We start from the raw sequence: 18,117 nt of genomic DNA on the forward strand, positions 1-18,117 counted from the left end.
AATTTATTTATTGAAGTGTAGTTGACTTATATTAGTTTCAGGTGTACAGCATAGTGATTTGATACCTCTATAGATTACACGCCATACAAAGTTATTATAAAATATTGACTATTTTCCCTGTCTACATTACACTCCTGTGACTTATGTTATTTTATTTATTTTATTATTTTTTTAATTGAAGTATAGTTGACTTATATTAGTTTCAGGTGTACAGCATAGTGATTTGATATCTCTATAGATTACAATGCACCATACAAAGTTACTATAAAATATTGACTATTTTCCCTGTGTACCTTACACCCCTGTGACTTATGCATCTTATTTTATTATTTTTTTTAATTGAAGTATAGTTGATTTACAATGTTGTGCCAGTCTCAAATGAACTTATCTACAGAACAGAAACAGACTCACAGACGTAGAGGACAGACTTGTGGTTGCCGAGGGGGAGGGGGAGGGGGACGGACTGGGAGTTCAGGTTGGTAGATGCAAACTATTAACATCCAGCACCATTGAAACTACAGTTTGCCTCATGGTCTTGGAGTCAAGGTGGGGATGGGTTGATGCAGGAGTGGAGGAAACAGCTTGTTCATTTCTAGGTTACCCTGGTTCACTCTAATGGTAGCCATTTTGGGTCCCAGATTTATGAAGCAAGGTTCCCTAATTTGAACAGAGTCTGGGCTTTGTCTCCTTTTCTCAAAGTCTCAGCCACTGAAACTGAAGTTCAGGTTCACCAGGTTTGGCAGATACTCTCAAGGGAAATGCCACCTTCCCTTAGTTTTTGGACCTGATTATTCCATATCTGCTGACAAAATCAGTAATGCATCCAAAAATGTTGGTTTACAGTTTATCCTATATTTATGGTTGTTTTCAGTGAATCAAAGTGCCTAATCTATCAAACTGCTTAAAAAAAAAAAAAGTCTGCCCTACTGCTGAAAAGTGATGCCTGTTCTTGGCTGTTTTTAAAGGTTTTATATAAAAGTGAAAGATCAATCAAAAAAATAATTCCAGGTCTTGAAAAATTGAGCAGTTTACTGAAGGGCTCAGGGAAAGTGTATTGTAATGAGCTTGCCATTTACAAAGAGAATTCCTAGAAATACTGAAGCAGCAACAGAAGAAATCTTGAAGGGATCCTGCCGTGTCCTTTGACTCTTAACAGGCAACGTCAGAATGTTTGTCAAGCTCCCCCCACACACACACCTCCAGAAGAATCCACCAAGACGACGCACCCTCTTTCTCCGTGACACTGAGGCTGCTGAGGCTGTCGACAGGGCAAGGCTGAGATCAGCAGGGTCCTGAGGATCCCGGTCACGGGGATGAGACAGCATCCCCGTGCGGTGGCGCTGGTCGGGGCACTAAGATCCTGCAAGCCGGGCAGTGCGGCGCCCGCCCCCCGCAAAAAAAAGAACGAACGAACATGACATGAAGTATTGGGCCCCAGAGTAGTTTGGATTCATATTACACTGTGTTTTTCTTTGCACTTGAGTTTCTTTAAAACTTTTCTGTGGATTAAAAGTAACTAGAAGTTTTTCATCACACCATCAATTTCTACTATTAAATCTTAGGTATCCTTTACGCTCCTGAAAGTTTGGGGCTTTGGCAATGGGGGAACTGGATAGAACTTAATTCTGGTCATTCAGAGTATGTTTAACTTGCTGTTTATTCTGATAATCTCATTTATAGCCATTAAGCAAAATTGTCTTTATATGAAGAACTTTCTCACAGGTGGTATTTTATTTAAGGTAAACCAGACTACATATCAGCTGCCTGAAAATATCTTCAAAGTAAATGAACTCACACACTGGCTTGATTTTTATGAAGATGCGTCCAAAAGGACCGCCTCGATAATGAATGCAGTTAAGTATGGCGTATTTAAAGAGGGTATTGATTGTCGGTAAGTTAATACAGGCACTCGCTGTATAACTTTGTACGAATTTCCAAAACTTCCTGTACTCTGCAAAATTGCCCAATAGAAATAGCAGGGCTTATGGGAAAAGCAAGGCAGACCCCTCAAAACCAATGCAGTTTTGTAGCCAGAACACTGACAGAAAAGTGCTTCCTACCTGGGGAGAGATAGCTCAGATCAACCAGGCAAGCAGCTTGTGGACAGTGCCGTGAGAAGATGAAAAATGCACAAAAACCGAAGGGTAGAAATCTCTCCCCACCCTGATTAGAGGACCGGTGGCACTGAGGTAACACCTATGGGAGTGGAGCTTTGCTCTTAAGGTAGGTATAGGAGGCTCAGTGACTCACCAGGAGCCAGCAGGATAGGGCTGTAACTTTGGGGAGGGTTCCCTGGGTGTAAGTACTCCTTTTTCATTTTCTTAAAATAAAGCTAAAGGGCTCTTGCTGCCAGTTCAGCAGCTAATCTGAGATTTTTTCCTCCTTTTCTCTGAAGGTTCTAATTCTACTCCTAGCACATCGTCCTTTGCCTGGGAAAAATCTTGTCTGAGCTAACCAGCTCTCTACATTCTGTCACTCCCCTGCTTACCAAATGCATCTGAACTAATTTCACATTTCAGAAGTGCAGGTAGCAGCAGAATAGACTCTTTGGGAAAATGTCCAGAGTTTATAATTAATGGTGAAATTAAATGAGTACTGAAAATACTAGGTTTATATACCTTTCATTGATATATATAGAACATTTTCTTAGAATTTTATATATCTGAGCACTACTGACGAGCATTTTGGATTGCTTTGGCTCTAAGTACTGAGACCTGAAACCGTCAGGGCTTTAAGGCTAAGAAGTAAGGCGTAAGATTTCTCTGTCCTTTCGTTTATCAAAATTGTTGTCATTTCCTTTTTTAGGACACTTCAATGGACATCTGCTATCCTGTCATATTCAGTCATTTTCCATTTATCTTTAATATTCTGTCGAAAATTAAACTACTGTATGCAGACTCGCTTTTAAAAATACAGGTATGCATGCCTATTTCTTTGTTTTCATTAGCAAATCAAATGATGAGTACCTTTTCCAGTGTATAATAGAGGAGTGATAAGGGAGCCACCCACGGGTGAAGCATTCAAGAAGCTTATACGCTAATGAAGAAGGCTAGAGAGACTGTCACAATTTGAGTTGGGTTGGCCTTGAGGCCTATTAGGGCCTCAGTAGCAAAGGACAGAGCTTGGGCCTAGCTGTAGGGCTTTTGCCTTGAGGTTGGTGCCGGTAGTCTGCTGAATGGTACTCAAAGACGCGTGGCAGACGTGGGCTTGATTGGGATTAGCACCAGTACATAAGAAGGTCCAATCTAATGGGAAAACATAGTAGTGGGAATAGAGGTGACAGAGGATTCTTGAAATTCAGACCCAAAGAAATGGCTGGTACTCTGTGATCATGCCATAATAAAGGTTTGTGAAAAGTATTTCCCTTCCAGATGTACTTACTGTCATCAGCTGACTTGGTTCTGTTTGTCCGCGTGTCCAGCAAGGGGTTTTGAACTTAAAATTGTACACTTGAAAATGCCTCAGAAAGTGTACCTCATTGCATTTTTGTAAGGATTAAATTTGTTAATATAGGTAAAGCATTTAGAACAGTGCCTCTCACAAAGTGCCCAAAAGTGTTAGCGCTTGTTGTCACTTTTGTGCTTATATATGCATCTGTATATCTCTATGCATGAATAATATTCAAATCTATGTCATTAGAGTAGATACCTTTACATAATGCAGTTGCCATAATAAAACAAAATAGGAAATTGATTTATAAGTTCCAAGTAAGACCATTAATGAAATATTTAACAAAGGAAAATGGAAAGAAAAAAGATATGAGAACTTTATTTTGCTTCAACTCTGTAACTATTCTCTCTTGATTTTAAACAAGCTTCCGGTAATTATTTTATAGAACTGGCATTTGATTTCTCTCTGTTTTGCTAGGAGACATAGACGTTAATGATCCCAAATTGCCATTTGGTTCCAGATGGACGGTCTGCGTGTCTGTCTGTCAGTCTGTGGGTCTGTCTCTGTCATGGTAACTTCGTAGATTATCTGTCCCCTAAAATCTCTTGTCTGAGTTTTCCTCCTAGAAAAGGATATCTCTAGAGAGGTCTTTCATCCTGCACTTTTCCTGCAGCAGGCTTCTTTTCTAAACGTCTGAGCTTCTCTTCCTGATGAGAACACTAGGTTTCAGCTCACTGCTTCAGGCTCACTAGTCAGTCTCTTAGCCTGTTGACGATCGTCAGTCGGTCACTGAAGTGCTCATGATTGTGTTTACGGGATACAGTGGTCCAGAGGAGCCCGCGGTTGGTCACGTTCCTGCGCACCCAGATGAGCCCCGCAGAGCTTTTCATTTCCTGTGTCTCATGTATCTTCTGCTCACGGGGGGTGAACACTGAATATGTAGCCTGTCTCCAGGGGTGTATATAGGGCTCGTTTCATAAATGTTTGTGACACGCGCGTATAATACACTGAACCGGTTTATTCTACTTCGTAAATATCTACTTGGAGCAAACGGTGAAATGGAGTGAAACATTTTTCTTTTCCCAGGAGAAGAAATTGCAAGCTTTTATGAGGTTGGTTGGCGTTGTGGAACAAGAAGGGTCTGAATTTGCTTTACTGCCCACCTTTAATCTAACAGTCAGAAGGGGTCACTTGATTGAGGATGTTTTGAATCAGCTAAATCAGTTTGAGAATGAAGATCTGAGGAGGGAGTTACTGGTAAAGTATAATTCTTACTTAATGTTTTTGCTGCTAAGACAGAAAACATAAAAGAATGTAATGACGGGCCTTACAAAGAGGGAATTATCTCCCTTTTTCCGCTGTGGTTATCTGTATTGGAGTTCCCCTGGTTTCCCCCAGTTACCTGTGAATTCCAGGTGAGCGCTGTCAGTACACTTTGGCTGAGGAGCGGCAGGTGAAATGGTTGTCCTCCCCACAACCTGGTCAGGTAGATAGCCCAGTACTAGCCCTAAGAGGTCCATTCCCTCGTGAGGCTTGAGCAAGCCTGGCTGGTCATCATCACCTTGTGAAGGTTCCGGTGAGATGGGGTGACCCAGAGGAGAACTGAGAGTTTGTTTCTGCTCTCCTGCAGGAACCCAGGTTGCTTTGTTGAAGAGAGAGCATTCTCTTTATTGACTACGTAGTTTTTTGAGGGTATAATTGTAGATATCACCATGTCCTGAATATTCATGAATCACGATCTTTGGTTTAGCTACTATATAACTTGTCTTACTAATAGATACTTGGCACAGAATAATAACGACTAGAAGATCTAATGAATGTTTTCCTTAGGCCAGGAACTACTGTAAAAGCTTTGCACTTGTGTCACTTCTACCCTTGTGTAGAAGGTTCTGTTTTTTCCTCCTTATACAGATGGGGAAACTGAGGTGCAGAACCATGAGGTAACTTATCCCAGGGTGACACAACTGATAAGTGTCAGAGCCAGGATTTCAGCCCGACCATCAGGCTCTAGAATTTCCAGTTAATCAAGACAAGTCAGGATTTTCCTGATAATATTTATTAGAGTGTTTTTGATTCGAGGTGTTAGTTTATCACTTGTCCTACTCAGATTAAAGAATGATTGACTTGACCAAAGCTCAAGATGCTATTTTAAAAGTACGGAGTTTGCAGTTAGAGTTGGCATTTCTGTGTATTTTTGCACATAGATAATTTTTTTAAAATCTAGTGAACTCATGATTCTAAACTGTGTCGGCCAGCCAGCCCACTCAGTTATTTTAGTTCCATTTTTATATTTCATTCATCCATTTTAAAAATTTAGGTAACATTTGATAAGCAGCTACTATTTTCCAGACTGTGTGAGACATTTTACCTGTGTTATCCCATTTAATCTTTCTGATGATCTCGTGGGAAAACACGCTTTGTGAGGTTAAGGAGCTTGCCCATATAAAGGGGCAGGGTAGGAGTAAGGATAGAAGTGCCAGCATAGAGCCGCAGGAATTTCTGGTATTAAAGCAGCATGAAAAAGAAGAGAGGAATGAAAGCTTAAATAGTGCTTCATAAGAGAAAGCAAGGGAGAAAAGAGTGTGAAGAAAGAGGTGGCGGCCAGAAGTGTAAAATGAGTGGGTGAAATCAAGATGAGACATGAGAAACTCAAGTCCTTGGAATTGGGGATTCACAGATTCTTGGTCCTCTTGGAGAGAAGCATTTAAGTAGAGAAACGGGTTTAGAAGTTGGTGTACCTTAATCTCCAAAATTTGGCAACCTACAGTAGAGGAAGCCAGTATTGTCTGTACTGGAAACAATGGTGTTGAGATTTTTTTTTCCTTTTAAGGATAAGGGAGACCTTAACATATTTGTAAACTGAAGTGAAGGATTCCAAGAAGGAAAGGCAGAAAGGAACAGAGCAAGTAATTGAAGGAGCAAAGATGGGTTATAATAGAATCATCCTGAGGAGGGCTTGGTGTCAGCAGGTGGGACGCTGCCTCCTTATGGAATCAACAGCCAAGCCAGTAAATACGTGTGCTCTGGTTTTTCAGTTTTTTTGAAAATTCTGATATTTATGATTTCTTTATGTTTATTTTCATTATACTTAATGTACCTGATGATTATAAAAATGATGCCAGTTGAGGTCAGTTTAGTGGTAAAGACTTCAGGCTCTCAGGTTTGTCACCCGTAGGATTCAGTCTCAGCAGCTGGGGACTTCTTCCCTGGTGGCGCAGTGGTTAAGAATCCGCCTGCCGATGCAGGGGACACGGGTTCGAGCCCTGGTCTGGGATGATCCCACATGCCGCGGAGCAACTAAGCCCGTGCACCACAACTACTGAGCCTGCGCTCTAGAGCCCGTGCTCCGCAACAAGAGAAGCCACTGCAATGAGAAGCCCACGCACCGCAACGAAGAGTAGCCCCCGCTCCCCGCAACTAGAGAAAGCCCGTGCACAGCAGCGAAGACCCAACACAGCCAAAAATAAAAATAAATAAAATAAATAAATTTATTTTAAAAAAAAGTCTTAGCAGTTGTATAACCTTGGGAAAGTTATTTAAATTCTTGAAGCCTCATTGGCCTCCTAGAATTAGTAAGAAAATTCAATACGCTAACACAAGTAATTTGCTTACCCCACCCAGTACCTCCCAAATACTTGGGTCCACAAATAGTTATTAAATGAGATTTAATACATAGCAATACAGAGCTCTGGAAGTGATGCATTATTTGCTCTGTTTCTTTAGGTTTCATTTAGTGGAGAAATTGGATATGACTTTGGAGGAGTCAGAGCAGAGTTTTTCCATTGTCTCTTTGAAGAAATGACCCGGCCAGAATATGGGATGTTCACATATCCTGAAGAGGCTTCCTACATGTGGTTTCCTGTCAAGGTAAGTCCTCTTTTCTTGGTGTAGGTATTTCCTGAGAGAAGAGGTATGGGGATATACCATAGAAAATTAGGTTGTCTAGACTGTTGTATTTTAGGAGAGGAATTATTGATGTAATTATGGAGATAACTTTTTAATTCTAAAAAGGTGATTATTTTCTCTAAAATGGGGGTCCTCTTTCCCTGGGTTTCCAAGTCCACACAAGAGAATTTAAGCAATATATATGTATTGACCATTTCTAGAATGTATAGGTAAAAATGAACCCTTCCTTTCTTAGGCACTCATTCTTTGTTCTGTTTTCCCAGTGAACTTGAAGATAAAGCCTATGAAAAGAAATTGCAAGAACTTTGTTTATAAGGATTACTGAGCCTCATGTGTTTCTATTCCTGTTAATACTTTTATTTTTTATTGAAATATATTTGACATATAACATTGTATAAATATAAGGTGTACCACATGTTGATTTGATATATTTATATTATAGTATGATTGCCATTGTAGTGGTAATTAGCACCTTTATCACATCTCATAATTATTTCTTTTTAGTGGTGGATAATTAAGATCTAGTACCATAGCAAATTTGATGATTATAATACAGTATTGTTATCCATACTCACTGTACTGTGCATTTGAACTCTAGGATTAATTTGCTACTCATTGCAGCTTTTCCACCTAAACAACATCTCTCCTATCTCCTCACCCCCATCCTGTTAATGTTTTCAGTAACCAAAACTGTGGCAGGAATTTAAATTGACTTAATAATTGAATACAAACCCTAAATATTCTTATCTCAAGATTTTTGGTTTTAATTTGTGATTTGATTTTGTGAAAGGGGAAAAATGGTTTACCTAATGTAAATATTCCATCATAATACGTTAAGGTTTTTTTTTTTCTCTTTTCAGCCTAAATTTGAGAAGAAGAATTATTTCTTCTTTGGGGTTCTGTGTGGACTCTGCCTCTTCAGTTGCAATGTTGCCAACATCCCTTTCCCACTGGCTCTGTTTAAGAAACTTTTGGATCAAGCGCCATCATTAGAAGACTTGAAAGAACTCAGTCCTGTTTTGGGAAAGTAAGTTAACATAGTTCCTTTTACAGAACCTTGTCTAACATATATTTAGATAAATATTTAAACACACACATTCCAGTAGTATTTTCATGTTCAATAGTAGCATTCTGGGTATTTTAAACTGATTCTAACTTTGTCAAATTGTTAGACAATAATTTAACTTTCTAAAATTAAGAAAAGTTGGTTTTTCGTATAGTCAGTCCTCACTGTTTGCATTAACCTTTGGTTTATTTGAGCAGAGACAGTCAGGATAGAGCACAGGTTACACCTTGGTGCAAAACCTGCAAGTGATGCTTATTTTATTTCATTTTATTTATTTACTTATTTATTTTAAAGAGACATGTTTTCCAAAGTTGTTTTTTTGTTTTGTTTTTTTAAAAATTTATTTCTTTATTTTTGGCTGTGTTGGGTCTTTTGTCGCTGTGCGTGGGCTTTCTCTAGTTGCGGCGAGCAGGGGCTACTCTTCACTGCGGTGCGCGGGCTTCTCATTGCAGTGGCGTCTCTTGTTGCAGAGCACGGGCTCTAGGCACACGGGCTTCAGTAGTTGTGGTGTGCGGGCTCAGTAGTTGTGGCTCACGGGCTCTAGAGCGCAGGCTCAGTAGTTGTGGCACACGGGCTTAGTTGCTCCATGGCATGTGGGATCTTCCCGGACCAGGGCTTGAACCCGTGTCCCCTGCATTGGCAGGCGGATTCTTAACTACTGTGCCACCAGCGAAGTCCTGATGTTTATTTTAAAAGTTGTTTCATGTCATCATCTTTAAAATGAAAACTTATTTCTAAGTTAAAAGACAAGCCACCACCTCACAAAACGTATTGGTGACATATAATAGAAAGGGTTACTATCGCTGCTGAATAAAGTGTTCCTGCACATCCATAAGAAAAATTGACAGAGTATACAAGAAGGTAACCTACAAAAGAAGCAATAGAAATGGTTCATAAATAAAGATGATCGTGGATAATCATAAATTAAGTGATCATGGAATGCATATTAAAGTGAGAGGCTAATATGGACCTCAAATTGACAGTGGTTGGAAATACTGACGCTGTGTAGTGTCAGCAGGGATTTGGGAAAAGGTTCACTCTGATTTCAAGAATTGTGCGTGGAGTTGTAAATTGGTAACTCCTTGTCAGAGAGCAGTGTGGCAGTACAGTAGCCCCCTATCTGCAGGAGATGCGTTGCAGGCCCTCCAGTGGACGCCTGAAACCGTGGATAGTACCGAATGCTGTATATACCCATGTCTTTTCCTATACGTACATACTTAGGATAAAACTTTATTTACAGGTTTGGCACACTATGAGATTAACAATAACTAATAATAAAAATAGGACAATTATAATAATATACTGTAATAAAAGTTATGTGGATGTGGTTTCCCTCTCTCAGAATGTCTTACTGAGGAAATCTAATGCCTTTTCCATCCTGACTAAGCACTTACCATGCCCTGTGGCCGTAACTTCTGCAGTTTGAGGTGCAAGAGCAAACCAGTATGAATTTCTTTTTTCTTCTTCACAGTTTCCCAGGTAGAAGATTCTTTCATACTGTAGATCCTAGCAACCTCGGCATCTGATTTTTTCTTTCCTTACTAAGTTGAGAACTTTCACCTTTTCACTGAAAACATACAGTTTGTGGCTTCTCTTGGGCCCGTCCGAATTGCCAGCGTCCCTCCTCTTGCTTTTGGGGGCCGTCATTAAGTAAAATAAGGGTTGCGTGGATGCAAGACCTGTGATACCACAGTGGTCATGAGGCAGCTACTGAATGACCAACAGGTGGGATACGCTGGACAAAGGGATGATTTACGTACCGCACAAAGAGGGCTGGTGTGAGATTGCATCATACTACTCAGTACGGCCTGCAGTTTAACACTGATGAATTATTCTGCAGTTTTCCATTTCATATTTTCAAATTGCAGTAGACCACAGATAACTGAAACTTTGGAAAGCAAAACCATGGCTAAGAGGGGACTACTGTGCTTGGAATAAAAAAAAAAAATGTTTGCTGCTTTGACCCAGCAATTCTACCTCTAGACGTTTCACATTCAGAAATAGGCAATCATGCAAATATGTCTGCTAGTGCACGTTGTATTAGATAGTTTATAATATGTAGACTACCTAAGTGCTCTTCAGCGAGGGAATTAAATGTTTTCGGTATATTTATGCAATGGAATACTATGGGGATTTCTAAAAGAATGAGAACGGTAGTATGATTCTATTATTATTATTATCCCTATTTTACAGATGAGGAAACTGAAAGGGAAGAAAGTTAGGTAACTTGCCCCAGATCCCACAGTGACAGATCTGTGGTTGGAACACAGACACTGGCTCCAGAATCCAACTATTAATCATTATACTTAGTATACTAATAAGATAAGGAAAAAATATTGAAAGCACCCAATTTGGAAAGGAGTAGATAAATTTGTTGTTAATTTTTACTGAAAACATTGAAAATGACATAAATAATGCTTATGCCTAAGAAGATGTAATAAACTAAATAACTTAATATACATAAACTGAATAAAGACCACTAAACCCATATTAGCATTTCTCAAACTTTTAGGTCTTAAGACTCTCTTAAAAATTAAGAGAGGCCCCCAAAGAGCTTTTACTTATGTCGGTTACATTTGTCAGTATTTATAATATTAGAAATTAAAAGTGATAAATGTTTTAAATACAGGAATACACGCTCATTCTGTTAGCTCTCATATAGCCTCTGGAAAACTCTGTTCTGTACTTATGACAGAATGTGAAGGAGGCCAGTAACATCTTAGTAGTATTATGAAATTAGTTTTGACCTTGTGGACCCCCCTGTAAAGGCCTCAGGGATTCCCAGAAGTTGTTGGTCTTGGTTATGCTTTGAGAATCCCTGATCTCTATATTCAATAAAACTCCTATTTTAATCCCAGCAGGCTTAAAAAAAAAAAAGGCTTATTTAAAATTTACATGGATGAACAAGGGGCCAGGAATAGCCAAAAATAATTTGCAAGGTGAATAAAGATGGGGAACTTGGCCTACCAGATATCAAGAGTCATTAGAAAGCTGTATTAATTAGGGCAGTATGATATTGGTGCAAGCTTTCCAATGGTACAGGAGAGCATAGAACCTGACCCCTATACACATGGCACTTTGTTAGAGGTAGTATGCTAGATCAGTGGGAACAGAGGTACTGTTCAATTAATGCACCTGGGAAAAAAATGAGAACAGATACCTTACATCACGTAATAGAATCAACTCTGTGTGGATAAGGGACTTAAATATTGAATGCAATGATGATGAAAATATGGACAGTTACCTTTCTTACCATTGGGATTTCTCAAGCAAGGCATAAAAATACCAACATTAAAGGAAAGATTGATAAATTTAACTGCAATAAGATGAAAGAAGTTCTCTGTTCATCAAGAGATACCTTAGCAAAGAGAAAAGATACTCTTCAAACTGTAGATATATGTATAACATTTTGGGGGTGGTAGAAAAATGGGATAAGGGGAGGTACCCCCTATAGGCAGGTACAAGATACTGGCAATGTTTTAGTTCTTGTTTGGGGAGTCAGGTTCACAGGTGTTCTTCATAAACATACCCATAAATAAGCAAATGAGCCGTACAGGGACACATAAAGACAGAGTATCATGAACCAAGTTTATGATGAATCCAGTTTTGTCAGCTGAGTTCCCATTACTTTCCCTCAACCCCCCAAAAGTACAATAAAACATGGTCTGTTTTTATCATGATACCATAATAAAAGATCCAGCATTTTAGAGAATTCCTTGGCGGTCCAGTGGTTAGGACTTGGCACTTTCACCGCCGTGGCCTTGGTTCAATCCCTGGTCGGGGAACTGAGATCTCACGAGCCATTTGGCACGTGGCATGGCCAAAAAAAAAGAAAAAAAGGATCCAACATTTTGGCACAATACGGTAATAAAAAATCCAGCAGGGAAAAGAAATCAACTTGGATTCCACCTTCTCCCAGAGGTCTTCCCCGATGACACGCATCCCTTCAGAAGGAGTTAACCAAGCTCTCCCAAGTTGTAGCTGTACCATTTACATCGTTCCTAGCTGCACATATCTGACAGCACTGTAGTAAGATTTTTATCAGCATATCTTACCTATAAGTCTCAGGATTTAATCAATAATAACGTCTTACTCTCAGCTTTACATCCCTTATCCCTGCCGTACCAGATACTTAATAAATGTTTGTTGAATGAATAAATGAGTGAGGGAGCACATAATACAGTATGCCGTGTATTACTTTACAAGTATTTATAGGGACTTCTCTCCGGTCCAGTGGCAAAGACTCCACACTTCCAGCACAGGGCATGCAGGTTCGATCCCTGGTCGGGGAAACTAAGATCCCGCATGCCGCGTGGCCTGGCCAAAAAATAAAAAATCAAAAAAAAAAAAAGTATTTATAAAGGTGGAAATATAAAGACAGGCTGCTCTCCATTCGGATATAACCTCTGTTCTCACAGATGCCTTGAAACAATTCAGGTGGTCAAATTTCAGGTCTGTCTTAAGCTTGAAGATACTGGGACAGGAGGTATAGAGAAGGTCCTTTGACCCACCCACTCCTAAGAATGTCAAGTGATACCTGATAATTAAAAGGAAATCTATTATTCTGTAAGTAATGTTTATTAAAAGCTTAAAGAAAGGTAACACCAGTGTGGATGAGTTTCAGAATCAGTAGGCATGTTAGTGATCCTTTTCTGAATAGGAACCTCCTGCCAACTGGGTAAGGCAGACAGGGTGGAGGGAAGAGAGCTGGGAATTGTGTGAGGAGCCCGCAGAATTGCAAATAACCCTCCAAATCTCACACTTCCGGTTGAGGTCTGGCCCTCGTTAGACTATCAGTACACAGAAACAGGTTCTGTGAACTGAACCTGACCTCCCACCTTGGGAGTAAGCGTGCCCTTGACATTTATTTTATTTTATTTTTTTAATTTGTTTTAAACTTTTTAAAAAAAATTTTTTTAAAATTTTTATTTATTTATTTATTTTTTATTTATTTATGGCTGTGTTGGGTCTTCGTTTCTGTGCGAGGGCTTTCTCTAGTTGCGGCAAGCGGGGGCCACTCTTCATCGCGGTGCGCGGGCCTCTCACTATCGCGGCCTCTCTTGTTGCGGAGCACAGGCTCCAGACGCGCAGGCTCAGTAGTTGTGGCTCACGGGCCTAGTTGCTCCGCGGCATGTGGGATCCTCCCAGACCAGGGCCCGAACCCATGTCCCCTGCACCGGCAGGCAGACTCCCAACCACTGTGCCACCAGGGAAGCCCAACATTTATTTTAGATGATGTTTCTAGCCATCATGATTATTGACATCTGAAGAATAAAATCATGTGTTCTTTAGGAGTTTGCAGACACTTCTGGATGATGAAGGCGATGACTTCAGAGAAGTATTTCACATCCATTTTAATGTGAGTAACAGTGAAAATCAAATGACAGCTCATATTTAATCTGATTAACCATTTTTATACTTACTTACCTTTAATAAAAAACCACACTGAATTAAGCTAGTACAAAAGGTGTTCTTCCTCATTTTTCATGAGCTGGGTGTATCAGTTAGATTTTACTAAGTAACAGACGACACCTAAACTGAGTGGCTTAGAACAGGAGACACGACTCTGGGGGTGTCTGGACTGGGCCGACCTGGCGGGCCGCCTGGCCCACAGTGGCCTTGCTTACACACCTGGTGGCCAGCGGGCTGGTTGGCTGAGGGGGTGTCGACTGGAACAGCTCTCTCTGTTCTAGTGCCCTTTTATCCTCCAGTAGGCTAGCTGTGGCTTCTTCACGAGTGGTCGCAGGGTTACGGCGAGTAGGAGATGGCAAGCCCCGGCACACAGGCTGCTTTTCAAGCTTTTGCTCCTGTCAGGTCCCTTTGGCTGAAGTACTTCACGTGGCCACACCCAGACTCAGGAGCCGAAGAAATAGACTCGCCCTCTTGATGGGAGGTGTTGCAAAATCACATTGCGTAAATACCAGGATTGGAGGAATTTATGGCCATTTTTTGCAAATCTGCCATACTAGGTCTGTAGTGTGTAAAGTGAATAGTGAGATATGGCAATTGTCCAATTAATTTATTCAATATGATCAGTTAAAATAGATAATTCAAGTTCCTTTAAAAACTTATTTTTCGTTCTGCATGATAAAGGTGGTAATTTTTTACCACCTTGCTGGTTTGAGGAAAAGAGGTATGCTCCAAAGTGTTTTTGTTGATAATAGATTGTTCGGGATTCTCTTGGAGATACTGAGTTCATTTGTGGTTACAGGTGCATTGGGACAAAAATGATGTAGACTTAATTCCTAATGGAAGTCACATAGCTGTCGACCAGACTAACAAGTAGGTACAAAGAAATGAAGTATTTGTTTTGTTTATACACTGTATTTATTTCACTGGGCTCTAAAAATTCCTTGTAGTTATAATTTTCCTTTCTTAATCATTTTCCAAAAAGGCAGAGAATCAGTTCATGTTGTATGTATGTGTGTGCCTCCTAGGGTTTGTGTGCTGGCTGGGAAGGAAATGGCTTTCTTGGAGAGGCCTTCCCTCATCTTCCTGTCTAGGATTATACCACTGACCTCTCTCTCTTTATCCCCTTACCCAGCTTTACTTTTTCTTTTCACGTCACACGTTACGTACCTTTAGGATTTTTTGCTTGTTTACTTATCAGTGTTTCCCGTAGCTCTGAGGAGTGACATGATGGCAGGATCTTGGTCTGTCTCGCTCACCATTGTTTATCCAGTACCTACAGTTGTCCACAGTGGCGTCTGGTCCATAGCAGGCGCTTAGTTTTGTTAATATTATTAGATGTTACTGTGGTATCTTGACTTCCCAATACTTTATGGGATGCCATTTAAAGCCATAGAGTTTGCGATTATAGAACGCTCCCCTGATAGTTGATCAGAGTGGCAGAGAAATATCTAGTGAGCATTCTTTATTTTAAAAAACTTTTTTATTATAATATAACATACAGAAAAGTTCAAAATTATAAGCATGCAGATCAAGAAACAGAACATTTCTAGCTCTGTGGTATATTTTATGAATACACCCCAAGTTGTCCATAGTATTATTGATTGCCTGGCCCTTTCCCCTGAAAGAATTGGCAAATGTGCCCAAAGGCAGAAACTGCAAGTTAAGTGCTGGGCTCACCTCAGGGAGGGAGCTTCCCTTCTGTCTTAGTCCAAAGGCCTCTTGAGTCTTGACTTAGATTTGGAAACCTGGAGCTAGATGTGCTTTTGTTATATTACCTGGGTTTTTCTAGTTCTTATCACTGGGAACATTTGCTACGAGCTACTCCATCAGAGCTAGATGTATAAATCCCCTCTTTATTTGTGTTTAAGCGCAAATAATTACTCTGACAAATTCAGACAATACAAAAGAGTATAAAAAAGGAAGTTTCCCCTGTCTCCCAAGCCCATTCTCCAGAGAGAACAGGGACGGTTTTATTCTTCCAAAATTTTTCTCTTCTAATCTGTCAGTTCTCTTAACTGTGTGACCTTGAGCAATCTCGTACCTTCACTGTGTCTCAGTTTCTTTTCCTCTTTACCAAAATGCCGTAAGAACCTGCCTTGCAGAGTTTTATGAAGATTAAATTAGACAGTACATGAAAAAAACAGCTCTAACAGTTCCGTGGCACATGGTAAGCACCCAGTTATTAGATGTTCTAGCTCTTCCTTTTTTTTTTTCCTGCTTTAAAATATTTTATTGGTGTCCTTTTGATAAGACCAAGTAAAGGCCGCCTAATTCGTTTTGGCCCCCAAATTTCTAGGCAGTCCCCTCCCCCCATCCCCCGGAGGTTGACAGCTGCTCACATGGGTTAATGCGGGAAAGATGTGCAGTTCCTAGGATCTGTCCAACACCGGGTGGAGGACAGCCTTTGTGTCAGCAAAATTCACAGTACCCAGGTAGAAGGCACGCTGCTCTCCACTTCTTGTCCCAGCCTGTTGTTGCAGTGGCAGGAACCATTACCTGGGCGGACCAGCCATCCCAACAGCACTTCTCCAAGAGGAGAATTCCAAACCTTAGGCCTTCAGTCACCAGGCTAGCTAGCCCTGAATCTCTGTGAAGGGGCACTGCCCCAGCTGGACTTCCAAAGCTCTCGTGCTTTATTCAAGAGTAACACACCGGTGGATGTCTCAAGCCCCCTCGTGGCACTGCAGACCCTCCTTCGAGAATCGGGGGGCTGCACACCGGCAACTGTGCAAAGATGGCGCAGGTGGCCGCCGTCCCCTTGTTTGGGGAAGGTTCTGCAGCAGCTGCCAGGCGGACCCCAAGGCCACTGTCTCTTACTGTATTTTTTTTTTTTTTTTCGTACTGTATTTTTATCGTCCTTTTCACCCCCTCCCCCAGTTTTGTTCAGGGTATTGCAGTAAGCTGAAATCATTTTCTGTTTCATTAAAGGAGAGACTACGTTTCTAAGTATGTCGATTACATCTTCAACATCTCTGTAAAGGCATTTTATGAAGAGTTTGAAAGAGGATTTTACAAATTGTGTGACAAGGAGATTATTGAATTTTTCCATCCTGAAGAACTCAGGGATGTGATTATTGGAAATACAGATTACGACTGGGAAACATTTGAAAAGGTACATCATAAAGGCCAAGTGGTTGGAATTAAAATTTTGTTTGTTTGTTTCCTGAATATTTTTTTTTGCATTTTTCTCTAGAATGCACGTTACGAACAAGGATATGACAGTTCACATCCCACCATAGTGATGTTTTGGAAGGCTTTACACAAGTTGACTTTGGAGGAAAAGAAAAAATTCCTTGGTGAGTATTGCATCAGGAGGAGATCTATAATCTCATGTCTTTTCTGTGACGTAAGGAAATCTTGTGTCTCATGGGTACCATTTGCAACAAATCATACTGTCAGAGCCACTCCTAGCCCCGTGGAATGTCCTTTATGCCAGGTTGTCCCAACATCAAAAAATAAATGTTAATATAGGTCTTTCTCCTGTCATTTTCAATTCTGCCTTGCTTCTAAATTTTTCTTCGTTTCTTTGAGCTAAATATTGAGGCTTCTCCTGTAGTTAGTTGTGTCGCCATTCGGTTAGCCAGGCCCTGTGGGATGAGCCAGGCTGTGTGCCGTCATTTGTCTCCACTCCTTTACCTCACCTTCAGACTTTGAGCTCAGTGTTATGCCTGCTCGGTGCTTTTCCTGAGACCTGTCTAATGACTTCCTCTCTCATTTTCTGACTCAACTTCCTTAGCTAATTTTTGAGAAACGTTTATCTTCTTATTCTTTTTTCTGTGGATAACATGGGTTGTTGGAAGGTATTCAGACTTCTCCAGAAGCCCAGCCTAACTCTCCAGTCTTAACGCTTATAGGAAATCTTTGTTCCAGCCAAACAGTCCCCTTGTCTGTACATTCTAGAGCCCACTCTGCGCCTCCCACCTCCAGCTTTCCCCTTCCGTTCCTTGAACCTTCAGCTGCCTCCGTGTGGCCTCTCTAAACCTTTCCCTCCTTAGAGGTTCAGCTTCATTCCGAACTCTCGGAAGTCCTTCCGGTCATCCCAGCCTGATGCCCTCTCCCTGCTCTGAACCCCAGCATTTACACTCAGAAGGTACCTAACTCCATGGCACCTTGTTTGCTGTCTTACTTAAACCCTTTTATTTTTCTCTTGCCGTTTGTCTTTTCCTGCTCAAGAATCTAAATATTCCCAGCCAGACTGTAAGCTACTTGAGGGCAGTGACTGTGTCAGACTTTGTGCCAACAGTGGTCCCCGATGCAGTCCAATGTAGGACTCTGCACAGGGGCCCTCAGTTAGTGTCTTTGAATAAACACATTTCCTCTCTGTAAATTTTGGTCTCTGTGAA

The 18,117-nt window shown here is 40.7% G+C and overlaps 1 protein-coding gene across 2 annotated transcripts in view; it reads left to right on the plus strand.

Annotated features, from left to right (window-relative positions):
* Nucleotides 1-18,117, plus strand: part of HERC5 (HECT and RLD domain containing E3 ubiquitin protein ligase 5) — a 42,170-nt gene that overhangs the window by 23,741 nt on the left and 312 nt on the right. For both annotated transcript variants that reach the window (XM_059922395.1, XM_059922396.1), the window contains 9 exons: nucleotides 1,740-1,853; nucleotides 2,806-2,916; nucleotides 4,477-4,647; nucleotides 7,114-7,257; nucleotides 8,157-8,323; nucleotides 13,655-13,721; nucleotides 14,574-14,644; nucleotides 16,703-16,886; nucleotides 16,968-17,070. In XM_059922395.1, coding sequence (XP_059778378.1) covers nucleotides 1,740-1,853; nucleotides 2,806-2,916; nucleotides 4,477-4,647; nucleotides 7,114-7,257; nucleotides 8,157-8,323; nucleotides 13,655-13,721; nucleotides 14,574-14,644; nucleotides 16,703-16,886; nucleotides 16,968-17,070 — 1,132 coding nt within the window. The remainder of the gene's footprint in view (nucleotides 1-1,739; nucleotides 1,854-2,805; nucleotides 2,917-4,476; nucleotides 4,648-7,113; nucleotides 7,258-8,156; nucleotides 8,324-13,654; nucleotides 13,722-14,573; nucleotides 14,645-16,702; nucleotides 16,887-16,967; nucleotides 17,071-18,117) is intronic.

The sequence above is a fragment of the Balaenoptera ricei genome, chromosome 5, assembly GCF_028023285.1.
Source record: "Balaenoptera ricei isolate mBalRic1 chromosome 5, mBalRic1.hap2, whole genome shotgun sequence".
NCBI classification, from domain to species: Eukaryota; Metazoa; Chordata; class Mammalia; order Artiodactyla; family Balaenopteridae; genus Balaenoptera; species Balaenoptera ricei.